At 42.9% G+C, this 27,635-nt stretch overlaps 1 protein-coding gene across 1 annotated transcript in view; it reads left to right on the top strand.

Annotated features, from left to right (window-relative positions):
- adgra3 (adhesion G protein-coupled receptor A3) overlaps positions 1 to 24,998 on the top strand; it is a 29,952-nt gene extending 4,954 nt beyond the window's left edge. The window contains exons 2-19 of the mRNA XM_063470091.1: positions 3,967 to 4,038; positions 11,856 to 11,927; positions 17,180 to 17,251; positions 17,340 to 17,411; positions 17,523 to 17,683; positions 18,198 to 18,411; positions 18,515 to 18,679; positions 18,958 to 19,159; positions 19,260 to 19,409; positions 19,524 to 19,682; positions 19,772 to 19,939; positions 20,112 to 20,319; positions 20,445 to 20,653; positions 20,778 to 20,902; positions 20,995 to 21,118; positions 21,596 to 21,741; positions 22,454 to 22,549; positions 23,218 to 24,998. Of these exons, the coding sequence (XP_063326161.1) occupies positions 3,967 to 4,038; positions 11,856 to 11,927; positions 17,180 to 17,251; positions 17,340 to 17,411; positions 17,523 to 17,683; positions 18,198 to 18,411; positions 18,515 to 18,679; positions 18,958 to 19,159; positions 19,260 to 19,409; positions 19,524 to 19,682; positions 19,772 to 19,939; positions 20,112 to 20,319; positions 20,445 to 20,653; positions 20,778 to 20,902; positions 20,995 to 21,118; positions 21,596 to 21,741; positions 22,454 to 22,549; positions 23,218 to 24,676 (3,874 nt within the window). The 3' untranslated portion in view covers positions 24,677 to 24,998. The remainder of the gene's footprint in view (positions 1 to 3,966; positions 4,039 to 11,855; positions 11,928 to 17,179; positions 17,252 to 17,339; positions 17,412 to 17,522; positions 17,684 to 18,197; positions 18,412 to 18,514; positions 18,680 to 18,957; positions 19,160 to 19,259; positions 19,410 to 19,523; positions 19,683 to 19,771; positions 19,940 to 20,111; positions 20,320 to 20,444; positions 20,654 to 20,777; positions 20,903 to 20,994; positions 21,119 to 21,595; positions 21,742 to 22,453; positions 22,550 to 23,217) is intronic.
- The last annotated feature ends 2,637 nt before the right edge of the window (positions 24,999 to 27,635 follow it).

The following is a 27,635-nucleotide window of genomic DNA, read 5'->3' as shown; positions in this document are numbered from 1 at the left end:
TTCGCAGACCAGTTGAGCTTTGACTTTGTCAGGTTGCCTCAAGTATCGCTTAATCCCAGACAAGCAATTCAGTTCGGTGTGTAAACACGAGCTACGTGCGGTGCGGTGCCTACACGTCTGTGTTCATTTTCCTGCTCGCCCCCCTTTTTTTTTCTTTACCCTGGTGTTCATTTTTCCATTCAGCTGCAGAGCTATAAGGTGAATACCGCGCTCTAATGGTTTGTCCTGTTGAAAGCTGAAAGAAGATATTTTAATACCAATGACTTACAAGGATGAATTTGCAAAAAGAGGGTGTATGACATGTGCCTTTTTGAGCTTGCCAGTTCGGATGAATCACTTCACCTTTATGTTTTCTACATTTTTTTTCACTCTTTTGTTGCCCATTTTCCTCACACAGTATTCCAGAAAAAAGTCTTCATACTTGGATTTTTTTGTAGAATAATAAAGAGCTGAAAATCTTTAAAAATTACATTGGCACATGGGAGCACCTCAGCCACTGGATCAGGTCCTTTTCCCACCTGAACTCAGACCTACTTTTCCATGCACTATATTCAGAGGAAGTCACTCTAGAAGGGTTTTTATGAACCCATCTGCAGCCTGAATCTTATTTGAAAACCTGCTGAAGAGTTACAGATCTCCACGCTGTGAAGTTCTTTGTCCAGAACTCCAGGGCTTTGTCCTTGAAACACTATGTGGCTGCTTGCACACTTAGCAGTGGCTGGCCATTTTGTGTGTTTCTCTCCCTCACTGCATAATGTAAAAACTGCCTTTCATTAGTGTAGTTTTTACTCACATGGAGAATGAGATTTAATCTAGACAAGTGCATTTTATACTACTTGTGACTAAGAGTGGAAATTCTGTTTTTAGAGAAGGTTTTTCCATAAATGTCATTGAGATTTATACCATCTGTATCAGTAGACAGGATGTGAGATTTCGTAGACTCCCCTAGCAGCTTGTTCCTGGCTTGAGTTCAAGCAGGTCTTATCTATGCATCAAGATAAGCAAGACTCCCCTCATGTGTTGTTAGAAGCATAGACTGAAGAAATTCCACAGACTGGTCCTTTGTCTGGCGACCTCAGGCTGATTTCATGAGACAGACAGCAGGGAAGCAGACAATCTAACTACACATGTCCTGAGGCCAGTGAAGACACTAGTATTTAAATGGCCATGATCTCTATGGAGACTTGAGGCTCTGCTCTATACATATTATTTACCTAGTCTGCAGTGGTGAGGCTTTCACACAAATGCAAGAGTGCAGAGAGGACTTTGCAGCCCAAGCGGTTTCTAATGTGGCGAGGTCACACTCCTGTCATGAGGAAGAGGGCGGGACAAAGCTAGCAAAAGAGGCAAAGAAGGGAGGAATGAATAGAGGCCAAGAAAAGTATGCATGACTCTCAGGAGAACTCTCTTTTATAGGTTTATTTGGATGACTTGAGACTTACAGGGCTTTAAATGTGCAGTTTTGTAGCCAAACCTAATTCTTGATGCTTTACATAACCTCTGATGATGTTGGTGATGGTGAAGGTTTTCTTTTGCCTGCACTGAAGTTGTTTTCACACCTGGACTTGGGGACAGTATTGGGTTTCAGGTTTGGGCATTTTCTGAGTAGTCATGCACACACGATTGCATGTTTACCCATTAAATTTATTTATTTATCACGTATTTAGAATTTCATGCCTAAAATCCTACTTTTCTCAAATGCCCAACTCAGGAGGTTTAGGTTTTACCCCCAACCCTTTTGTCAAGATTCTGATCAGGTAATTCTCCATCCACCCATTTCCTTCCATTTATCCAGTTCAGGGTCACTGGTAGGCTGGAGCCTATCCCAGCCCTGAACAGGTTGCCAATTTGTCATAGGGCTAACACAGAAAGACAAACAACCATTCTTTCAGCCAATGTAGATTAGCCAATTACCTAACCCATGCATATCTTTGGACTTTGGAGGAAGCTGGAGTACAGTGAAACATATGTATGTGCATTACATGCACACTCCCCAAAGAAAGGGCAGCCGACTGGTAGATTTGAAGCCAGGACCTTCTTGCTGTTAGTGAATACCAATGGGAGAATTTATTCTCTGACTTTAAATATAGTGGTTTTTGAAAGGCTTTGCTACAAACCTGAAAAGCTCTAACTAAAACCATCGCTAATCCACTCTAGCGGCTAGTTGAGGTTGAGGTGGGTTAGTGTATGCTTGGAAGGTAATGACTTTGATTTTTATATTGCAGATTTGTTTATTTCTTTGATGAAGTTTACAACCAAGTGCAACCGTGCTTAATCTTGCTCATAAGGCTCTTCTGAAGACTGACTTGGGGAAAAAAATTTGGGTGCCAAGGTCTCTTGAGGCACTTGAACTTTTATACTGTGCTTCTTTCATTTCACTCTAAAATTGTGCGAGTCAAGAATAATCCTTCCCCAAGTTTTGAATGAATCTTCAACTTCAGCTCTTTTCAGTTTTATTATTATTCCTTTAAAAAAATTTATTAAAGGAATAAAATCTTGCGTATGCTCTTTTTGTAGTGTGACGATCCAGCCAACATGAGAAATGCTACAAAGAAGTAGCCAAACATAATAAATTTCCCCAGCCTTACATTTATTGGAGTGCTAGTGTACTGAAAGGTGTTTTTGTCCATCTCCTGTATTCTGCTGATTAAGCCCCACATTGCTAAAGCTGGATTTCATCCATTTGGTATTCCATGCATTTCACGTATGAATTGGACTTTTGTGACGAGAGACCCAACATCTGTGGCTGTATCATCGGACCATGTGCACACAGGCAGTGAACAGAGTTTGCAGTCTTGTACATCATTGAGTCTTAACATTTGCCATTTCAGCGTTCAGAAGCCTAGAAAACAGGAACTCTTTATGTGCGTACTTTCTCTGAACGGCAGGGAGCCAAACATCAAATCTCCAGAGAGTCTCCTCTGTTCAACCCTGTAATAAAACAGCCCCTCAACGCCCCGTAATGACTCCAATTTGGCCCCGGGTTGTGGGTGCCACTAAGCATGTATGTCACCCACCGCTTCCCCTCCATGCTAACCACACGTCCCTGCTCCCGCACTCTTTGGGAGTACTTTTAAAGAAGGACCATAACTGGGAGGGACACACGGGAGCAGAAAGCGGGCAATTAGCTTGGAGCTTTCCTTGCAGTGAGTTAGCTCTGCTGGGAAAATAAACTAGATAATAAAATGCTGTTTATTACCCCGAGAGGAAGCTATCAAGAATTCACACTTAGGTTAGATTTAGATTTTAGACTTTCTCAGGCTCTCTCTTCCTTTTTTTCCCCCAATTTTGTTTTGGTAAACAAGACTAATTGGCAAAGTTACATTTAAATTGGACCATTGTTAACTCTAACCACATTGCTTTTAATACAGTGTTAGCTGTAAATATGAGATGAATATTTGGGTGTTCCTTCTATAAACAGGGATTTCTTCTCATAAGGACGTCTCCCCGCACTGTCTAATTGTGTGACAGCTTTGAGGCGAGTATGCCACCAATGAGTCATCGTGGCTGCAGATCAGATTGCGATACCTTTACCTATAAAGTCAAGACAGCTTACTCCTAATCCCAGTTTGGCTACCAGACACTGCCAATTTCACATGAAAGAAACACTCAGCTAAAGTTGGAGTTGTTTTTCTTCAGCTCTCTTCCTGGCAGAAAGCAACTTGGTGTGACTGGATGCTAAGCGTGTCTAGAGCAAAAAGAAGTCGAGTTAATATTGTTATCTGTCAACAAGTAGCACTCTGTCATGAATCCATTCGCTTTTGAAAAAGACACTCGATCCTTTTGATTCCACCTTTGCGTTTCATTAGCACACATTCCTCGCTGATGTTTTGGCACCGCGGCTGCTTTACTGACATTGCACAGTAAAATGTTTTTATTTCAACAGCCTGGAAATCATTATGCAGTCTTTTGTGTAAGTCAATATCTGTTGCTTTGTGTTCACACATATTTTTTTTCTCTCTGCAGAATTTTAAGCAACAACAAGATTCAAGAACTCAGAAATGGATCCTTCTTTGGATTATTTGCTTTGGAAAAATTGTAAGTATTGTTACTTCCTCAGCCCATGATTTAAGAGAGCATTAATGTGTCAATATTAATGCTCTGTTTATAGCACATTGAAAGAAAGCTTCTTTTTTTTTCTTATACTTAGGTTGTACAGAAACATAAATCGTCACTAATGCACTTCGCATATGTTAGTCTCAAGCTAAAAAAAACCCCTCATAGTATTTCATGTTATATCCGACAGTGCATTAGCAGGAGCCATTCATCACTTCCCAAGTGAAGTTTTGGCTTGTGCAGCAGGAGGTTTGTTAAACACACACTGGCATCGTGTCGGCAAAACATCCGGGTCGCCTAAAATGTGAAGTTTTGCACACCAAGCTTAACTTCAATACAGGAAATCTGTCTAAAGTGAAAGACTAAAGATGGTACTAGAAAGGCCTAATTATAGGCATAGCCTCTAGGGTTGGTTGTTATCTGCCTGGCAATATACTCTTGGCATACAGCTGCTGGAGTATTCTGGGATGGTTAAAGAAACACCGCGGCTATGAAGTATTGATGGTCGTTGAAATCTGTAAAGGGAAAGTTTTATAGATGTGTTAAGTAGGGTTGGGTATCGTTTAGGTTTTATCCGATACCGGTGCCAAACCGGTACTTTTGAAACGGTGCCGGTGCTTAAACGGTGCTCAAACCGGTGCTTAAAGAATGGAGAACACAAAATTGGTCCAAAAACCTCTCATGTTCAGCTGTTTTTTTTGTAAAAAAAAGATAACAATGTTAGCCTTTTCTGCAGCTGTAGGGCATATATGGTATCACTCTTGGCTGGAAGCAGTGCTTAATCAATGAAAAAAACACAAACTTTGTCCAAAAACCTCTCATGTTTAGCTGTTTTTTTGTTAAAAAAAAAAAAAAAAAAGATAACAATGTTAGCCTTTTCTTCAGCTATAGGGCATATTTGGTATCACTCTTGGCTGGAAGGAGTGCTTAATCAATGGAAAAAACACAAACTTTGTCCAAAAACCTCTCATGTTTAACTGTTTTCCACTTTTTCTTTGGTCATTTTAGCCTTTTTGGCCAGGGTGAAGGGAGCATCTGACATCAAACAAGAAGACAGCCGCATGTAACTACGACGGTGTTTGCTAGTTCACCTTACATGCATTAATGTAATAACGTGGTTAGCCTACCTACTCAACGTAAATTACACACGAACAACATTAAGTCACTCACGCAGAGAAGAACGGCTGCTGCTGCCATCATCATCCTCATCATTTCTGCTACGCCAGGGGTGTCAAACTCAAATACACAGTGGGCCAAAATTCAAAACTGGAACAAAGTCGCGGGCTAACATTAATATTTATTGAAAAAAAAAAATCTTCCTCCAGATATAAGAATGAATCTTTTCTTATGGACTCAAACAAGTTTTGCTGAAAAACTGAATATGGAACAAGCAAAGCTTAATACTAAACAATATATATATTAGCTGTATAATACCAGTAGGCCAGCTCTAATAGTAATTTGGTATGGCTTTGCGGGCCAAATGTAATTAGGCCAGAGTTTGACACCTATGTGCTACGCTGACAGGGCTAGGGGCCAGGACTCTACTCTTCGGGTTCTTGGGGGATGTTGCTAACTCCGGGTCCGATAACAGGCACCACACCCGCAGTAGATGTGCACAGTGTGAGGTCTCACAGCAAGCTATCAAACACGGCGCATTTCTCGGCTTTAAAAAAAAAACGCTATGCGTCGCCAGGTGTTTCATCAGATTCGAGGTGTTACCTCCTTTGACAGTATCACAGTATCACCTTAAAGCACTTGTTGCAGGCTGCTGAGTTTGCATCTTTTGCTGCGAAGTACAGCCAGACTTTTGACCGCTTCGCCTTGGGCATTTTTAATCTGTAGCGCTGCTCTAAAAGAACGTACGTACCTGGCCCTGCCTACTATCCTCGGAAACGTAAAATGATTGGCTAGAATTGGCTCAGGAAAAAAAAAGCACCGAAATAAAGCACCGAAATGTGCGCTGCTTTTCGGTCTGGTTACTACTGTTTATGTCAGAACCGGTGCCATCATGGCACCGGACACCGGTACCCATCCCTAGTGTTAAGGCATTTCCAGGTATGTCAGTCTGTGTTCAGGGATTCCTTAAACAGTGAAGAAATGTCATTTATCCCATGCGACTCTGATGTTAGAGATCAGCACGGCAGCATCTGTGTCCTTGTTTTTAGAATTCAAGAAACTGGCTGTGGGCTCGCACATATGGGCTATGGGTGATTTGTCACTTGGGAATGGCTTCATGCAGATAAAATGACCAGACCATTAATGGCCCTGCTTCTACCCAAGGCTACAATAACACATGACTGCATTGATATGGAATTCACGAGCATGTTTTCCTTACCATTCTTCTGTGTCTGGTTAAAATGACCAGAAGTATAGAAACTAGATAGGAAGGATTGGCTATATTTAGCATTACTGTGTCAGCTCAGAGATGATCTGGATTCAAATACGTCTTCAGTAAATAGATATATGTGAAAACACAGGTTTTTCTAGGCTTCAAATTAAATTAAATATGTATTTTTTGTCTCTTTGATAATGTTTTCAGACAAACCTTTTTTCCAAAAAAGGTGGGAAGCTATACAGAGTTTAAAAAAAAAAAAAAACACACACACAATGAGGAACTGAGTAAATTAATTTCTGAATTTTGAAGTAGTTTTAAAAACGTAATGTTTCCCTATTCTTCAGTTACTGCTCAACAGTTCAGAGCCTACTTTTTGCATTTTTGTATCATAATGTGTGACATGTCTGGATTGAATTCTGCCTGGTATAATCACACTAAAACAAGCAAAACTTATAAAAAAGTTGTCCTAAATCTGTCATTCGGCAGTAATGCTGCCTTTGCAGAGAATCAAGTTAGCCATCCCACGAGCATTAATTGGAGCCCAACAGATTTATCAGAGGGCTGATGTTACCAGCCAATGTTGGCTATCTGCTGATCTGTCTGCATCAGCATTGGCAGTTGTGACAGCCGATGAATGAAAATTTAAAAAGTAAAGTAGAGACGAGAGAAACGCCCTTCATCCATCCATCCTCTCCTGTTGAAACATGTATTTGGAACGCCACAAACACATCAAGCAGCTGATCAGAGCAGAGTCAAGTGAAAGCAAGTAAATACTTACACAAAATAAATGTTACGAAAATCTGTTTATGCTTTATTTGTCCCCCCCAAAAATTGCCCATGTACAAAAAATATTAAATTGCCAAATTCAGAATAGATTTTCAACCTTGACACTAGTGTACAGAATAGCATTCTGAATATGACTTTATGTACTGACTGCTGCCTGTGTACAAGCATTTTAAGAATGTATTGCTGGCATCAAAACATTTTTTTTCCGTTTCAGAATTTAGTTTCAGGTAATTATTTATAATTATATATGAGATTTGACTAACTGGAAATTCACTGCACTCTGTTCTTTTCTTGTGGAGAGGATGCCAGATTTTTGGAAAAGAAGTTTTAATGTGTTGTTTAAAACAGTCCTGCATGACTTTTCTTGAGTTGACTAGTATATTAATAGGACTTTCATATATCTGGATTCTTTATAGATTCACAGGAGAACTCTCTATGGACTATTGAATTGGGTCACTTGTTAGTTTTAGTGCTCAGGCCTCGAGGATAAACAGGAGGCTGCATGTTTAATGCTTTTAAAAAATCTTTGATCTTTCTCTACCAAGAAAGCCTTAAAGGCTCTTGTGTATTTTGTCTGTGAGCTTGCAGTTGCCTTGGTTGTAAACTCTGTACTGCCTGACTGTCATGCTGTGAAACTACTGGCGGGTTTACCTGAAAACTGAGCTTTCATTGCTCCTCACAGACCCCACCCCCCTCCAGTCCACTCTCAGCCAGCAAGGTGAGATCACTAAAAGGCTTACTTGCTTTTGTCATTATAAAAGGGCAAGCCAAGGCCAAAGGTGTTAGCAGTGTAATTCCTACACGCTACACCGCTCTGAAATAGTCCTATACTTTACCTCTTACCTTAAGTTGCACTCATTTTTCCTCAAACTCTCAATGCAGGAAAAAAATGCAGCACGAATCTGTCTGAATGCACTGAGGCTCTCCATCTTGCCATCCGCCCCTCCTTCCTCCCGCCTTCACGGCTTTTCTTTTCCCTTCTTTTTTCACTTTACAAAGGGACTCTCCCTCATTTGGACGGCCTTAATGCAGTGGTGACGACTGAGACAGCAGCTGGCTGTGAGTGCCAGAGAGGGGTAGAGAATCCATTATGCCTCTCAGGCACTCTGCGTGAAATTGCAAAGTAACTGTGGAGACCGCTGTGTTTTGTTGGGGCCAAAGGTGTCTCTGCATGGAAATAAGCCACACAGAATCCCCATTATCCCCCCTCATAGAAATAGGAGCCAACTTAGGCGACCGTCACATGCTAATTCCTTTCTGAATCCAGTGCTGTGGGGAATGCTTATTGTGGGAAAAGTGAGCTAGTATGTGGCGTTTCCTGAAAAACTGTTTGTGAATTCATCAATGGTACTCTGCAAGCAAGCGTCACATTCATATAAAAGTAGATATGAATGGGTATTGGAGCACAGCCTTTACTTAATAGACTTCAGAAAAGAGGATTCTGCTCATACGGCTCTAATTTGCTTAACCTGTAGGATTAATGTTAGACTATGTAACATTTTAAAATATTGAAAAAATTATTACACAAATGAAAGGTGACGTTATAAGATTTTAAATGACTCATTGCTGAGTTCAGCATGCTTCTAAATCCTAAAATGTTGCAAATATTTTTATATATTGGACATTTAATAGTAGTATAAAGATCTGAAGATACAGGTTGTGTAGTTTTAAAAGCCTAATTCCCATTTATGGTTAAATTCAGACTCTGCCTTCTTGTACTTTCTTAATAATATGGTACATATTTTTGATGGCTGATATGTTTCAGTTGCACGCAAACACACTAATATACACAGTGTGCTTTGGCACTGTCTTGCTGGAATAGTCAAGGCATCTTTGGATGGCAACAGGAGGAGATGGACATATAAATATAGTCTGTTTAACATTATTGGATGGCAGCATGTTTTGATTCAAAACCCAAAAGTCATATATATAATTTGCCATTAATGGTGCCTTCATAGAACTGTAAGTTACCCATGTGATGTGCAATAATTCGCCTTGCATTTGCCTTGTGACCTGCCTTAATTCTCTGCGGTATAGATTCAACAAGTTTCTGGAAACATTCCTCAGAGACTTTGATCCATATCGACATGATAGATGATCACAGAGTTGCTGCAGATTTGTTCAAATAATGTAAATTTCCTATTCCAGCACATCCCAAAAGTGCACTGAGATCTGGTGACTGCATTTAAGTACAGTGAACTGACTGTCATGATCAAGAAACCAGTTTAAGATATTTTGTGTGTTCAAAGATGCCTTTATGCAGACCCCTTCTGTCAGCTCAAAGCAGTCTGGCCATTCTCCTCCAACCTCTGCCATCAATAGAACTGCCAATTTCTGGATATTTCCTCTTTTTCAGACCATTCTAAACCTTACAGATGGCTGTGTGGAAAAATCCCAGTAGATTAGTTTCTAAAATGCCACGCCACATTCAAAGTCCCCTAAATCACCTTTCTTCCCCTTTTCCAGGGCTCGGTTTGAAGTTCAGCAGGTCATCTTGAGCATGTGTACATCTTCTTCCTGAATGGTCAAACTCCTCACAGTCTCTCTAAGGGAATGCCCAGCTCCCTCGACAATTTCACAGCCCCGTTAACACAAATAAGCCTTTGTAACATTTTGGCAACAGGAAATATGACATACATATTTGTGTCTCTGCCACTCCAAAGTGTCAGTCCAGTGCTGCTGTTAAACTGTTAAACCGTATTCCGTAATGTAAGGAAAAGAGTGGGAATCATTCTAGTTTGTATTTATAGTATCACATCAGTGCAGAAGCCCACTGAAATGAGTGTGGTAATAAATAATGCGAGCGACATGGCAGTATGCAGCTCAGTATTGGCAGGTATTGAACCCCAAAAGCGATCATGTTCTAAAAATGATGCTGGTGGTTGGTTTAATAGCGCGAGCTTCTCTCTTTTCAGTGGAAATGTGAGTCTAATGCCAGAAACCTTCCATATTCAATATATAACCCACCATGCCAAAAACAAACTTGGAAAAGAGGCTTTCATTAATCTTATATTTACATGACACATTTTTAATTTGTTTTAACGTGCATATGAGTAACACCTTTGGAAGACAGCATACACGTGCCCTGAAATATTGGCAGCAGCTGCAGATCCACCCTTCAGTTTGTTGCCAGTTCAAGACCAGTGCTGGAGAACACTTACGGTAGAAGTATTCAGCCAGCTCTTTCTGAGCATGACAAAAGGAGAAACCTGGCGTTTTTTGCCTTGCAAATAGATTTAAAAGGTACCAGGTCATGTGTGGTTGGATGTCTTTGGAATGAGAAGTGTATTTATATTTGGCTAATCATGAGCTAGTTCTTTCTTTAACTCCACATACTGCAATATCAGAGAGCTATGGTGTTCTTTTTTTGCTATTAGTAGTAGTGGTTACACCACCAGATCTAGAGCTCAGACCTCCAGCAGACATCATTCTGTAATTCTCCGTAAGGACTGGTTAAAAGCACTCAACACTGAGCTTGATATTAGTCTTTTTGGCAGCTATGCGTTTTGATCATTGAGCCAGATGGAGGGAAAGCGTTCTTTTCTGGCTTCTCTTGGACCCAGTTGAGGTTGCCAGATTGTGTTTGTGTCCTCCAACTGTAAACACTGAAACTCTAAGCAAAGTTTACACAAAAAATAAATTAGCTTCAGCAACAAGCAAATTACCAGACTCAACACGCCTGTTTATGCACCCAGTACACTCTCAAATCTGGCTCTTCCTGGCTGCGACGGCTCTGCAAGGATATTTTTGATTTCTTTGTCCTGCCTTCTCATTTTTCTCTCAACACAACTTCACAGAGAAGCCAGCACATCAAAAGTTTTTAACAAGCAGTAGTTTTTTGTGTGTGGTTTTTTTTCTGTCTCTGACTTATCTGTGGCCACATACCCGCCTTCAGATGACAGTTCATTGACATCAAACAGGCAGAGTTACCCAGAGGCCTTTTGTGTGGGTTCAGGTGGCGACTAGAAAGCCTCCTGAACCTCGACTGTAATGAGTGACTTGGCAGTGCCAGCACAGGTGAGCACCGCAGGAATTCTCTGACCGCGAGCCTTTGAACCTCAGGTTTGGGAGGTTTGTGTGCTTGTATGTGAAGAGAAAGAGAGCAGCTTTGAGGCTCAGGTTGTCCTTGACAACAGCTATGTGGTGACAAAGGGTGTTAAGTTTGAAGAAGGGGTCTTGTCACTGGGTTAAACAAAAATGCATGCATAAAAAGTTTTCCTAGCAGGAACCATGTTATTATGGGTGCTGAATGTTGCACAATGAAATGTTAATTTCAGATGATGGCAACAGAGTCTAGTGGTTACACTGACTGTTCTCAAACTAGAAAACTGGAAAGATTTGTTTCAAACTACTGAACACAAATCTGGAGGTATCTCACGTGCCCCACTGCAAATCCTTTTTGGTAACAAAGGTAACCAGTTGGAGTTGGCCTCAAAGTTATATCAAGAAATTTCAAGAAAATTTGCAGCAACCAGATATATACAGAACGATGTTTTATTTCAAGCCGAGAGTGTTCTCAGATGTTTTTCTGATCAGCAGTGTTCCTCTCTTTAACTAAAGATCAGTAAACTTATAACTGTTTTACTTAAGGAGACTTGGATAATTGATTAGCAACACTGTTGCAGTTGTGCTGTCTTGTTGCTGTTTGCACTGCTCAAATCTTTTCATTTTTCCACAGGGACCTGCGGAGTAACATGATCAGTCATATTGAACCAGGAGCTTTTCTTGGCTTGCCAGCACTAAAGCGACTGTGAGTATTGCTGTAGCTCCGCTGTCTCTTTAATGTGGTTTCTCTAAGTGTGCGTGCATGTGTGTGTGTACTCCATATTCCCACATTCAGGCCCTCAGGGATTGCCGAGGTGTTCTTGTTTTTAAACCTTTCAAAGGATTGCCTTAGTTATATTTCAGTTGAGAACAGAATCTTGTTAGGAGACAGATTTTGTTCAGCTTGTCTTCTCTTAAAATATTCATTGAGATCGTGTTTTTTTTTGGTCACAGGTTATTTTAAACTATTTTCTCCTAGTGATTTGAAAAACAATGTTATCGCTTGAAATCCACAAATTTTTTACTAGGAGTTGGTCAGAGTCCAATTCTGGTGCTTTCTCTCTGCATTTGTTCTCTCAAGAGCAGTTGTTCTAGCACCTATAATGGTTAAGAAGCTACTGGTACAAGTCTTTCTGAGTTTCTTAAACAGTAAAACATATTATTTGAAAGAACTTTGAATTTCAGTCTATGTGGGAGTTACTTAACAGCAAAGATGTGTAACTTCATGTGAAAAAAGCTTTTTGAAAACCTGATTTTTGGGTAAAGTCAGCAGGAAGTTTCAGGTTATCTTTTCTACATGAAATTTTGATGCCTAAGCCTGAAATGAGTGACAAGACCTGCTTCTAGCAGGACTTATGTATTTATGCACTTGTCATAACAGTTTACACTTCATTAATTAGCCTGCCCAATTAGAAATGATCACAGACATGGAGTGAACATCAGTTATGATTTAATTGCAAATGACATTTTGTACTTACCTCACCTCAGAGGGGTGAGCTGCCACACACAGCTGTCCTCAGATTGAGCTTTTTGTTCTTTAAAATAAAGTGTTTTGATGTAAACCGATGAATGTCATCATCTCGTGCCTGCCTTGTTGTTAATGCCACTGCACGCAGTTCAGACTTGTGCCGTGTTGGAAATGTTATGTAAGTGTTACTGGGAATGACCCTGTTAGACTGCCTTCACAACAAATTAACGGAAAAAAAGTTCTCGTCTGAATCGGGCTTACTGCTACTGGGTTGTTTTGTCTGGCCATGTGCCAGAGACCACTGCACACACCATGCAGATTTATATTTTTTCGCACTAAGAAGTCTTTTAGCACGTATGCGTGTGCGATGTCTATGAATATATACTGAGGATAACTTTGATATGCAGAAAACGTAAATCTCAAATCCATCTGGGTGCTGCATGCTTGTTTAGGGCGTCGAATGTAAGCGCATCGCCGTGTGTTTCCCTTTTGTGGATGTGTGCGCATGAGAGCGAGAGCAAGAACACAGCATGAATTGGAATCATCCGACAGCACCCAGTCCCTGCCAACACAAACTTGAGCTTGGCTGCTGCTGTAGAGCAATAAGAACGAGACAGGAAGGCAGTCAGCTCCTCGGATCAGACTTGGCCCCGTTTCCCCTCCTCCTCGATGCATATTCATGCTACACTCTGATGGATACGTGCCTGTCTATATGTCCTCTGCATATTAAAATCTAACACACACACACACACACACAGATATCGTTAAAGGCCTTTCTTATCACCACAGAGATCATCATGGAAACACGTGCTCCAGTTTACAGTTTGGCTTTGTAGCAAAGTTTAATTGGCCCCACCGCCTGTCTCAGTTCATTTCAAAGGGTAATAGTCACTCGGCTGTGAAAGGGAGGCAGCACAGAAGAGCAAAGGAGACGATGAGGTAGTACTGGACTCTGGGAATGTAAACACAGAAGCCCTACATCAAGGCTTGGCATTACAAGCGACACATTCACTCGGCTTTTTTAATATACATTTTTTATATATTTATTTTTTGTGGAAAATAGGAGTGGAGTTAATTTGCAGACTTTGCCAGTTTTTATGGCTCATTCATATGTCATAAGTTTTGCCAGGGTTTGTAATGTCATGAAACGCCTCAGAAACTTGGCACGTAATGCTTTAGCCCGTATCTTTGACTTTACTCTAGCCCCCTCCCCAATCGCCTAATTAGAGTTTTCCCATCCTCACTTCAAGATGTGCCATTTGGAGGCCTCATTTATCTTGCGTGCCATGTCACAGAACAGTGACAGGAGCATTTAAAGTGAAGGCTGCAGATTGAAGGCCACAATAAAAAGCTCACATTTACACATCTTAAAGGAAAAATTGTGCTGCAGAGAAGAGAAACAAGTTTCCTAACTCCTTGAGAGTGGCCCCACTTTTCACTCGTGCCAGAATATTTACACTGTTGTACACCACACGCAGATCAACATCAGGGCTCCAAAACCCTGCATTAAAAATGGCCCAAAGCATTCATTACTCAGTATTTATTAGGCTCCAGAAACACTTGTTTCAAAGCCCACAGCTCTTCACTGTAGCTTCAGTGCAAGTTTTTCCATTAGAGTGCACACTGAGACTACTTCCAGCATCACTACAACATCATTACGGTTGTGTGTGTGTGTGTTTTTCGGGCTTAGGAACGTTCGCTCCAAATCAAAGAGAGCCGTTATACAACTGTTTTGACAGGCGATGCGGCGCTCGTGTCGATGAGAAGACGGAATGTGTAAAAACTGGCGCAGGTCTCCACTGAATTTGTGTTCAGCCCGCACCAGTGACAAGTTTAAAAAAAAAAAAAAGATGTTAAGACGGGTATAATAATGATCTCTCTTACAAGAGAGCTAACATCTGATCTAGACGTAGTCATCTGCTCCCAGCTGGGTTTCTTTATTCACGCTGAGAGCTTGGGTGTAGGCCGCGCTGCTGGTTACAACCCCGTGGGCCAAGATAAGTATATCCCTTACCTGACTTTACACACAGTTCACACACTCAATTTCCCCGCACTAAAACATTTAAGCAGACTTCTCCCAACACTACAGCATTCTCAGACCCTATGGATTCCTTTAGGCTCAGCGCTCTTTACTCGGCATTCCTCCCAACAGCTGAACGATTCCCACTCGAACCTTATCACATCGGGCTATTTTTGCTTCAGCTCCTCAAATGTGCTGCTCTGGAGCGCTCCTCTGTGCTGTTAATTTGCTGCATGCCTGTGGCCAAAAGACATGCATGTGACTTCACTCAGTAACAAAGTGACACTTTTTTTTTGTGGTATTTAGCTATTTTAACAAATATTCAGAATCTGGTCTCGAGTCTCTTGGTGTAGCTGTAACTTTAGCAGTTGAATCCAGGCGATAACCGGAGATGAAAGTACGCCCGCCTCACTTCTATATCCTTCCCATGACACACAAATTTGGCAGGCCAGCAAAAGGAGGCTTTTTCTTCACTTCCAAGTGAAACTAATAACCTCACACCGTGAAATTCCACGGCCGGCACCTTAAGGCGCAACACCAATAATTACATAAATTCCGGGATGCTAGGATATTCCTGCCAGCTGTTTTTCAGGTATCATTTTTGCGTTAGTATCACCTTCCTCAAGCACCCGAACATATAGTTTTGCTGGCGGCAAGCTGAGGTAACGATCTGCCTTTTCTCACTGGCTCTTGTTTCGTTTCTTGGCACTTTGTGCGCAGAAACCAATTGTTGCAGAGGTTTATATGTTACAGCTATAACAAGGGTGTTCAAAATTTGAGTCACTTGGACTGTTTGATTCAATGCTGTCTCCCTGGAAACTGAAAAATTGCCGCCTAGCTTTCTTGTTTTGAAGTAGGTTTTTGGATAATGGTAAAAGCTTAAATTAATGTTATTAGTGAACCAAAGACCTACAGTCTACATCTAGTAGATTATAAGGATATACCATTCCTCTCTTCTCAGTATTATATTTTAGTGCTTTTTACCTCATTGTTTTGGGTTTCTGGGTTGCAGCATTAATTCAGAGGTTTTGGTCTCACCTCCATCATTAGTCTTGGTCCCAGACACAGCTGTATTTGGAAAAAATACAAATCTTGTTAGACGCCACAATGTGGCAACTAAGTCAGTTTCCCTCTGACAGGATGCCAGAAACACAGCTTAATCTGAATGCTAACAGTGCTTAGTTGCACTACTGTTACTAGATTTCTGTATTAATGAAAAAAGTAGTTAATCCACTGAAATGTTTTACTTTTTATTATTTTAGTTTATTGAGGTCTATGGACATCAGAAAATATTCAGTACGCAATAAAATGTATCTTTATTATTGTTATTATTAGCTGTAGTAGTATTGGGGTTGTATAAACATCTTTATGTATATGACTCTTGGATTATCCCTTGATGGTGATTATATCTGCTGAAGGCGGTGTGCTCCAGCTGACCTCGACCTTCGTTCGGTGAATATTTCTGAATGTTGGTAGAGTCAGTGTAATTCACAAAGGCAGCCTCCATCTTTTTCCCGTTAAGCCCCTGAACCGTCTCCGAGTTTTCTTTTTGAAAGATGTCGGGAGTCTCTGACACTTCCATCTGATGTTTGCAAGAGACATCATGTCAGGTCACATCAAGGGGAGAAACACACACTTTTCCTGCATTTGACATTAATCACGGGTGATTAATCACCTACCACAGTGCTGCTGTGCCTTTGATGTGTAGGTTCCCCCCGCAGGCCCACACAGACATTATCTAAAATCACCTTGGAAGTTGTAAGCCTGTCGGCTGAATTTGGAGATCTCTGTCTCAACCTGCCTCTGTTGAACTTGGCTTTTTTCTTTTAAACCTACTGTTTTTATCTCAGCAACTCAGCAGCGTTTCTCAAGGTGTTCATTTATGTTCCAATACATTTGCAGCTCAGATGAAGACAACTCGATGATCTTCTGGGCCAGTGGTCCCCAACCTTTTTTTTCTGGCTTACTTTTCAAATAACTTTAATAAAACTCATTTAAACTGGATGTGGACAACTTTCAGCTTCCCACTTCTCAGTTATTGTTACCATTGAGTTTGAAAAATCACAGAGGAGAAGATTCAAGTAGTCAAGGATGGTTGTGTGACGGTGGAGGATACCAGGGATAGGGTGATCTGCTGTGGCGACTCCCAAAGGCATCAGCTGAAAGAAGAAAGAGAGGATCTGTTATGTTCAGTCTGATTTCTTTAATCTATACAATTAGCTAGTGAACTCTTAGGAATTTAAATTATTTGTTTATTTTTTGATCATTACTTATCTACTGTAATACAATTTGTCTCCTGTTTTGTGCCAGTTAACTTTTCTGTCTCACTTCATTAAATTTAATAGTAGCGCTAATCTCTGAGTACCCCTGGTTAAGAGTCACCGTGGTAGAACAACATGGCTCTTAGATTGGTTTATTTTTTCAGCTGTCAAACAAATGAAATGTCATTCTTCTTCTGTGTGCACTGCAGAGACCTGGCCAACAACAGCATCAGCTGTCTTAACAGCGACATCTTCAAAGGTCTATCCAGTCTGATCCGACTGTAAGTCATTTGCACTGCTGTGAATGTAATCTAGTCATATCTTTATAGTACATCCCAAATAAAACCTCTTTTTTTTCTCCCCTCTCAGAAACCTTACAGGGAACATGTTCTCTTCATTGGCTCAGGGGACCTTTGACAGCTTGGTGTCTCTGAAGGCGCTGTAAGTATGCTCAGCTTGAAAAGAAACTTCATGCACGTGGCCATTGTCAGTCTGTTTGATGGTGCTCGATCACCTAAACTGACCCCAGGTGTTGTTTTTGTCCATCTCCAGGGACTTCAAGACACCTTACCTGCTGTGTGACTGCAACCTTCTCTGGCTGCTGCGCTGGATCAAAGACAGGAAAATCTCTGTAAGGAACACAGAGTGCTCCTACCCACAGTCTCTACAGGGTCAGTCAATTACCTCCATCAGGCCGGAGCTCTTTACATGCGGTACGGAGACACACACGCACGCGTTAAAATATAATTGTTTGAACATCCTGCAACAGAACTGTCTATCATTTTAATTGGCACTGACCCCAATCTGCCATTTGTCCTGTCTTAAACATGTCTAAATAACTGAGCAGCAGCTCAGACGACTGTACAGTCAAAATGCTGCGCTGTCCCTTTAACGTCTCTGTTTTGGTATCAGTGAGGTTAGTGTTTGGGTAACAGGGGCTTGTGCAATGACACGGGAGATAAGACAAGGGCTGCCCGGGCCAGCGCTGCCTTTGTTTGTACTTGCTCATGTCTTATCGGTTTGGCACTCATCTCAGTGAGGGATTATGAAATGTATGGCATAGATTTAGCAGAAGCTGCTGGCCTGACATGAATTACAAATGGCACTAAAGTACTGAGAATTTAAAGATGCAGTTTTAACTTGTATAGCAAACAGAACTGAAAAATGAGCGACACTTAATTTTCATTTTGAGAAATACTGCCTGACTCGCCTGCTTGTTTTCCTCAGACGCTCCACTTGAGCTGCCTTCCTTCCAGCTGACCCCATCCCAGCGGCAGGTCGTCTTTCAGGGGGACAGCCTGCCGTTCCAGTGTCAGGCCTCCCTCGTGGCAGAGGACATGCAGGTGCTGTGGTACCACAGGGGCCACATGGTCAAGCCGGACGCCACTCAAGGCATCTTCATTGAAAAGCGCATTGTGCAGAACTGCTCGCTGATTGCCAGGTATGAAGATAGGTGTTCGTGTATTCTGCAGTTCATAGGAATTTATATAGCCACCTTGACCAATTAACATAAAATATATTTTCCCCTTCATGGTTTCCATCAGTGCATTGACCATCTCAAACATCCAACCTGGTTTTACGGGGAACTGGGAGTGTCGGGTCAGGACAAGCAGGGGAAACACCACCAGGACGGTCCACATTGTGGTGCTGCAAAGTTCAGCCAAGTACTGCGTCCCTGAACGTGTCTCCAACAACAAGGGAGAGTTCAGGTAGATACTTATTCCTTTTTTTTCTTTTTTTTTTAACTTAAAACCACTTAAGACTCAAAAATCCAGTGTGATGGAATATACCAAAGGTGAAGTAATAAATAATTTCCTTTGTGATTGAAGTGTATTCTTGCTGTGCTGGAGCACTTGTGTTATTGTGCAAGCAGCACCCCCTTGTGGCCAAACGGTGTTACTCCTTCAGTTACCAGATTGGACATATTTTGGCTCACATGACACAGCCTTAAGAGGAAATAAACAGCAATTTATTTAAATCCTCCCAGGTGGCCACGCACCTTAGCAGGGATCAGAGCCTACCTGCCCTGCAACAGACTGCCATCAAGCGGAAGCACGTACTCAGGCAGCTCCAGTGAAGAGCAACGGGCTTGGCGTTACTGTGATCACGAGGGCCAATGGGCAGAAGAGGATTATTCCCGCTGCCAGTTTCAGAAGGATGTCACAAGATTCCTCAATGTCATCAACCAGGTTTGTATCTGGTCATTCAGGCTGTGATTTGCTAGTATTTGAGCTTCCTCACACCTGTGACCCACAGCTCTCTATTCATGCCCAGTTTTGTTTTTTCTAGATGCCTCTAAATGAGAGCAATGTGGTGACTATAGCTCAACGCCTGTTTGTCTACACGAAGGATGCTGCCAACTTCTCAGACAAGATGGATATCATCTTTGTGGCTGAGATGATCGAGAAGTTTGGGAAGTTTGTTGAGAAGTTTAAAGACGTAAGTGGATGTGCTTATGTGTTCACATTTATTTGTTTCTCTTTTTAAAACTTGGAGTATGCGCTGCTGAGTTGGATGTAGTTGGAAATCTTGTTGTGTCCCCTTGTCTCCTAGCTGGGTCAGGTGATGGTCAGCATGGCCAGTAACCTGATGCTGGCCGACGAGAGGGTGTTGTCGATGGCTCAGCGTGAAGCCATGGCCTGCTCCCGCATCATCGCCTGCCTCCAGAAGATTGCCGCTTACCGCCCAGCTACACCTCAGGCCTTCCCCCTGGTTAGCCTCACCAACAGCATTTAGACATGTTGCACTACAGATTATGTGTAACGCAGAGCTGCATTTGACTCTTTCTGTTGTCCTTCCAGACCTCCCCTAACATTGCACTGGACGTCCACTTTATCAAGGTCAGTGACTGGAATGGTATGTCCTGCGTGTTATTGCAGAGGGCCATCCCTGAGCGCCCCCTCGGCCAGGACCGCCAGCTCACCTTCAAATGTAACACGAGCAGCTCGTTTTCCAGCGTCTTTTACAAGGTCAGCTCCTGCCAGAAAAAAAACTAGCTTGCAGTTTTATTAGGTCGAACTTTTATTAGTGGACAGCTTTTGAATTTATAAATGAATTCATCAGATTTTAGTCATAACAGCGTGTTTTGAGTAGTTTAACATGACATAAGTTGTTCTTTCATTGTGTTTTTTGTCTTTATAGAGCACTGCAGCAGAGGCTTCCCTACAATTTCCCCAGTCTCTCCTTACTGAGGCTGTACCTCCTGGGCAGCCAGAGGACACAGTCTACAAGCTCCACCTACTTGGCTTCCACAATGGCAAGTTTTTTCCATCCACTGGCAACTCCTCCCAACTTGCTGATGGAGGGCGGAGGAGAAGTGTAGCCACACCTGTCATCATGGCCAAGATAGGTGAGTCGTGATGTTTCAGGCATAGTGATGAACCCTAACCTGACAAAAGGTCAGCTCTTCTAGTCAACAAGGACACATTATCAAGAAACAAAAAGTGCTTTACCCCACTGTGTACTTCGCATCAGATGGCATGACTCCACGCGTCCTGAAGACCCCCGTTAATGTCACCCTGCGCCTGTTTGCCCGCGGCTCAGATCCTGTGTCCGCCTGCTGGAACTTGAGCCATGCGGGAGGTCAGGGAGGATGGCAGAGCGACGGCTGCCGCATATTAGACCATCACGACAATTTCACAACCATATCATGCAACTCTCTGGGCAACTACGGCCTGCTTATGGTAGGTTGAGCTGCTTCTTTATGTTCACTTGGAAGTTTGTGAGGCGATCAGCACCCGTGAGGATGCACAGTATGACCTCACTGGCCCTCTAGTATATCTCTTTATGATCTCATTCTTGTTTCAGGATCTCAGCGCTATGGAATATTCCTTGCCAAGCATCAAGCCACTGCACCCGGTTATCTACGCCACCACTGTCATACTCCTCCTGTGCCTGGTCACCATTATTATAAGCTATATCTACCATCACAGGTAAGAGAATAAGCCAGTGGTATTGAACGGCTTTCCCATAAGCCCCCTTTTCTCGTTTATAGCTCTGCAATCTGTTGTTTCTGCGACTGCAGGTCTGTCCGAGTGAGCCGGAAGTTTTGGCACATGTTGATCAACCTCTGCTTCCACATCTCCCTCACCTGCGGGGTTTTTATAGGTGGCATTAATCAGACGCGATTTTCAAGCGTCTGTCAAGCAGTGAGTATACAGCGCCCGCACACTCCGAGCTTCTCCCAGCCTCCCCGCTGCGTTTGCTTCCACTTTAAATGTTTTCTAGGAATAAGAAGTTGAAAAAGTTGCCTTTGGCTAAAATCACTGCACTTGTAAAACTCTGAGAGGGTGGGGTGGCATAGAAAGATACTGTAGCTCGTTTCATGGCTTGAGGCAACCCTGCACCTCTCCTCAAGGTGTGCTGAAGTGGGACGCACTACCAATCTGGATGCAAGACCTTGTTGATTTATTGAATGTGCTTTGATGTAAAACAATATTTTCTAATGTTAATATCCAACTCAATGTGATGATGATGTCTTAAGCAAAAGATGTACTAAATGAAAATATCTACAGTGTACTCCGTTCTCTTACTTTTATCGATTAAAGAATAGAGCTGAAGAGGCACATTTTATCATACTGACATTCACTGATTTCCTGCTACTATAATGGTCCATTCTCTCCTAGGTGGGCATTTTGCTGCACTACTCCACTCTCGCTACCACTCTCTGGGTGGGTGTGACTGCAAGGAACATTTACAAGCAAGTGACGCGCAAGGCCAAACGCTACGAGGAGCTGGACGAGCCGCCGCCACCGCCGCGGCCAATGCTGAGGTTTGACTCTGACACTCTTTCACTGCAGCAGACGTGTGGCAAAAGTGGTGCCTTTTTAAGCTACACCCTCCAAATGATAGCCTTGTGCAACTGCCTGAACATGTATTAATTCTACTAATGGCTTCAGAGCTTTTGTTTCACCCAGTTCTAGCTTACTAGCGTATCTTTTTATTATCCTGGAAGTGAAGAAATGAACCAGAGCTTCACTTCTTTTGTGCCTGCTTCCTTTGCAGTATGTCTGGATAGCACAGGCACGGTTGAATTAATAGCAGTACAGCAAAATCCTTATGCTTGTAAATACCACATAAACTAGACTCAGGCTCTTTAACTGTTCAGATAAACAGGACTGTGCATTTTGTCCGTTGAGATGTGTGCGTGTGATTCTTCCTGTGCATAAATCTGTATCAGCAGGCAGCTTTTATAATGTGAACCAAGCTCGAGCTGTCGTGTGTTTTTTACACAAATTACAGACGCAGCGCAGGACACGCTACGCTGTGTCATAAAACTTAACTGTATATATACTCAGCATACCTTTCCTTAAATGTGTACATGCCATTTCTGTTGTTATATGTGGCCACGTTTTAGTGAGGCTGCCACCACACGGTGTCACTGTAGAAGCCCGAAGCATCACCTGATCTCTTTTATTTCCTTCATGCCTATTTTATCATTCAAAGACTGAAGCAGAACTACCTCTCTTTCCTTTCTCCAAAAGGTTCTACTTAATTGGCGGAGGGATACCCATCATAGTCTGTGGGATCACTGCTGCAGCAAACATCAAAAACTACGGCAGCCAGATCAATGCGCCATAGTAAGTAGAACTTTAGTAAACGGTCATTAAAGTTATCTTCTCTTTGTTTGATTTCATGGAAACGCCGTGCCATTTTATCTGGTCAACAGATTCACATATTTTTCTACCTTCTGTCTTTAAGAGAAATTGGCTTTGTAGTCATCCAGGCCAGACTGCACCGCATTAGCTCGAATATTTTTATGAGGAAAAGTTTATTCCCTCCAGTTCTGATTATAGAGGCCTATTAATGATATGCGCATCCAAGCAACGAGAAACTGCTGCCAGTTTACAGCGAGCTCCCCCGCCCCGCTCTCTACGGCGGCAGCTGTTTAGATTGTGTAGCGTGGCTGACTAATTGAGAAATCTGGAGCCGTATCTGTCTTGGAGTCTTTGGAGCTTAATTAATTTCTTGCAACCAAGACAAATTCAACCTGTGTTCTTAAATGTAATGGGACAGTAACTGTAAGAATGAGACGCAAAACTTTTTCCAGAGTAATTTCAAGTTTCTCGGGTTAATATTCAGTGACAGATTAAGATGGGGAGATGAGGTATTGTTTTAACGAGGAAAACTTTACCATTAGCATGTTTAGTAAATTTAAATGAATGCTAAACGTTGAGCCTGATATAGAGTTGAAGAAAAAAAAAAGCCACATCTGATGTCTGAATCGTCTTATCTCTGTCTTCATTAGTTGCTGGATGGCGTGGGAGCCGAGTATCGGAGCATTTTATGGCCCAGTAGTTTTTATCATCTTTGTGGACTGCATGTACTTCCTCAGCATCCTGCTGCAGCTGCGCCGACACCCTGAGCGTCGTTACGAGCTCAAAGAGCCAACCGAAGAGCAGCAGCATCTGGCTCCGGCCAACACTGAGGTTGGGCCCGATGCTCCCGGCAGCCACTGCCACCCCCTCACCCTCCAGCTTCAGCCACATGAGGCATCCTCTTCATTAGTGTTTCCCCCCCACACTGTGCCGCTGTCGGCTCTGGAGAACGAGCACACCTTCGCTGGGCAGTTGATGGGTGCAGCGGGGGCATTGGGGCTGTACGCAGCCCTGTGGGTGTTCGGCGCCATGGCGGTATCACAGGACCACCCCTTTGATTTAGCTTTCACCTGCTTGTTTGGGGTGGCGGCGCTGGCGCTCGGGGCCTTCATGGTTGCTCATCACTGCGTCAATAGACAAGATATGAGGCGCCATTGGTCCCAGGTCTGTTGCTCCGGGAGACGAGCGTACTCTGCACAGGAGGACACCCTTCTGCCTCAGCCAGGCGTGGCGATGATATCCACGACAGGATCTGACAACAAGGCAGATGGGGAGTCAGCCAAGTGCGGCCACAGCAGCGCAGACTCTTCCTATACAAACAAGAGCGCCCCAAGCATGCGCAACTCCGCCCACGGCAGCAAGCTGACCAATCTCCACGCAGAGGCTGCACAGTGCAAGTCAGCGTCAGCATCAGCGGCAGCCAATGGCGCTGCTATTTTAGACAACAGCCTGACCGAGCATTCACTAGACAATGAAATCAAAATGCACGTGTCACCGCTCGAGGTCCAGTTCCATCCCGTGAACAACGTGAGCAACCCGGCCGCCACCGTCGCCGCCACCGCCAACGGCCACATAAGCAGGCATCACAAAAACAGAGCGCGCACGCACAGGGCGAGTCGGCTCACTGTGCTGCGAGAGTACGCCTACGACGTGCCTACCAGCGTTGAGGGCAGCGTGCAGAGCGCCCCCCACAGGAGACACCATCACTACGACATGGCAGCTCGCAACAGCCGACGAGCAGCCTACATGGCGTACAGGGAGCGGCATCAGAGCCAGCTGCAACAGGACAGCAGCGACAGCGCCAGCCTGCCGCGGCGCTCCCGCTACTCAGATAAAGGAGGCGGCAGCACGCTGGGGAAAGGATCTGTGGTAACCGTAGAGACTGAGCAGTCGGTTACTGCGGCAGGGTCAAGCTCAAGTAAAGACTCTGCTTCTGCAAAGCAGCCTGGCAGCACAGGACTGGAAAGCCACCCTAAGTCTTATGGGCTGAACCTTATCACTCACAACGGTGGCGCGCTTAAAGAGAATGGACAGGCAGTGGCTGTAATTAAAACGGACAGTGCAGCCGCAGTAAAGACCGGCTTGTGGAAACATGAAACTACTGTGTAGCAACCGTTTCCGTGCCAAAGACTGCATAATTAATGTGCTCACAACTTTAAGCTGTGAATGTCTGGTTTAGTTGTTTGATTGTACTTTTTTTTTTCCTTGAAAAAAGAAAAAAATTGGAAAATAGTAGCCGAATTATGGCCAATGAACTGACTTTGTAGATATGTTTCTGTAAATGTTCTATTTTTATAACTTTTAATCCACCACTTTGAGAGTTTTGTACATGAAACCGCATGGTCTGAGCTGTGTGGCCCTGTGCGTACCGTTAACCTGGAGCCTTTTTTCCCCCGTTTTCTAGTTTGTTCCAACAATAATTAAAACAAAAGTTCCATTTATCTAATTCAGAGATTTGATTCTTGCACTTGCACCCACAATCTCATCTTTTGCTCTCTGCAGCCACTGCAAAGGTGAGTCAGAGCTGTTTTGTTTCCAGGAATTACTCTCCCTGACAATATATGACAAGCTGGTAATTGGGTTTTTCGCTGACCTTCAGGTGGCCTCGGGTTCCTTTCTCTACAGTGGTGCAGCACTTTAATTGCAGCTGGCTGTGGCTGTGGGCTCTATGGGTGTTTTCTTGCTGCCTGGTGGCAGATTTGATGAGTGCGCCTTACTTTCGGGGCACCCGCTGTCTTAATGCGCCCGGCTGTGATTGACAGCTGACTCTCAGGGCAAGTGAAGCTGCCATGAGAAGAAAGGATAATGAGAGAAGTGTCTTCTTCTCCTTGCAGCGCTTTCCATTCTCCATCTCCTCCACAGCTGACAGCTGAACTGGAGTTCCACTCGCTGCTTGACATCGCTGTTGGGGCAGAGCGTGTAAGAGACTCAGAGTGTGATTTGACTGCTTGAGTACTCAAGAGATGAATTGCTGTGACTTTTTGCTGGGTGAATGCCATGTAGCATGTAGACTTGGTGGTTCTGTCAACAGCAACAAGCTTGATGTTGGCTCAGTTCCCTAGCTGTGTAAGAGCATAGGTATATAATTTGGATTAGATATTAAATATGACTTCATTTACCACCAGTGAATATTTGGTGGTAAACTCGATCTCTACTGAAACACATGAATGCACAGTGTTGTGATTATAGCGCAAGCACAGCATCTCTGTCCTCTTGCATGCAGGTTGATATCCACAGAGGAGGCAAAAGAAAAAAAAAAAAGGATAGGTGGGTTGGGCTTTCTTCCAAATACTTCTCAGGGAAATATATATAAATATATGTATAAATCACAGCCTGTATATAAAAGATGGATGTAGCTGATTTAACATCACCCATTGATTTGCGGACATGTGATTTTAGCAAATTTTAGGAACCTAAAGTAATCAAAGAGTGTGGAGGGCATAATACACTAATACCTTCAATCCTGGTTAACATGAGCCAAATGTGCTTGTAAGTTTATGTTAAATAAATAAATAACAGGAGGAGTATATGTAGTATAATTAGACAACCAGCAAGCCACAGTTTACTTAATGTAGCGACAGCCCTAATGGAAAACTTTACATTTTAATATAATTTTATAAGGATGCAGAATACAGGTCTCCTTCCTAAGACAGGAATGCACCAGGTCATTGTAACAGTAGGGACTGAAATTAGATGCATGTAAGACCCAACTGGTCGACTACTAAGAGGGTTTAAATGCACTGACAGCACGAAGTGAGTCGTTGGAAATCCGGTGCGATAACCTAGCTAATGATGATGCAACGCTACAAGCAAAAGCATAGAAGCTGGGAACAGAGCGAGATGCTGTAAACTGTGGAGAATTATAATGGTAATGATTCTTCCTGCACTCAGTTTTGCTTTTTAAGATTTTCAGCCTGTCTTGTTTCCCTTGGGGAAAACTCTTAGAGTTTCAGATATCTGCTCTGCTGAAAAGTGTCCCCCTGACTAGCATTTACTTTCCACTGCAGTGTCACAGTTTCCAAACAAGGGGTCGGGAACACACAGCAGTCATGACACCCTGCGACTTTTGGGAGGACCAAGCTCAGACTAAATGACAAAATAACTTGTTCCGAGTGATATATTCACATCTTCACAGCCTGCCATTAACTAACCAACATAAAATGTTGGAAGGTCAGACGTAAAATTATGCCAGCAATTTTTCACATGTAGGAACCGATCAGTAATCGCCGTCTACAGATCACCCCATTCACAGGAGACACAGAGAGAGACTGCAGCTCCAATAACTCCAATTTTTCATTAATGGCATATTAATAAAACACATATTTCACTCGGGCAAAGATATATTGCCTGGCCATCTTGGATGTGACAAATTATAATAAGACTTTTGAATTATGTAGAGAGCAGTTAGGCCTTGATTAGTGGCAGGCTCGCTGATTCCCCGGAGGCATGAAAGAGTGATCTTCAAATAATCGCAAAGGTTCTTCAGTGCTGCCATCTGTTATAAAGTTCATTTGAGGCAATCGGCGTGGCGGGGAATGACAATCGGAGGGTGTTGGTGCTGCGTGGGGAAAAAGCTCATCAAGGCAAATAAACTGATAGTATCTTGGCTTTAAGATCACTGGGACACCTTGGGCAGAAATCGATAATAAATTAAGATAAAACAAATTAAGTCATTTAGGCCTTTTCTTAATCTCATTCAGGAGTCTTGGGGTTAGATCGCCCATCTCCAAAATAATAAATCAGCAATGAGAGAATTACATTCAGACACCAAAAGCATCAATTACAGCTGAACGCTTTATTTTCAGACATGGCAGGATCTCTCCACCCCGTTTCCACTTAGTGTGCTCTGTAGAGCGTATCCGAGCACAATTCCTTACCGGGAGGCCCAGGAACGACCAACATCAGACAAGTGATGTGTTGTTTACATTTTCCAGTTGCTGCTCATGGTGCCTGGAGGAAGCATCTGGCTCTGTTGTGGAAGCTTGCCACTGGAATGAAGATTGATACTTTCTAGTACATGAAGCCATCTGACTGCTGATTGTAATTACGTGGATCTGGCTGTCCAGGG

This window comes from Pelmatolapia mariae, linkage group LG3_W (genome assembly GCF_036321145.2).
Source record: "Pelmatolapia mariae isolate MD_Pm_ZW linkage group LG3_W, Pm_UMD_F_2, whole genome shotgun sequence".
In the NCBI taxonomy this organism is placed as follows: Eukaryota; Metazoa; Chordata; class Actinopteri; order Cichliformes; family Cichlidae; genus Pelmatolapia; species Pelmatolapia mariae.
The sequence above is the reverse complement of the archived record's forward strand: the minus strand, read 5'-3'. Positions and strand labels throughout refer to the sequence as shown.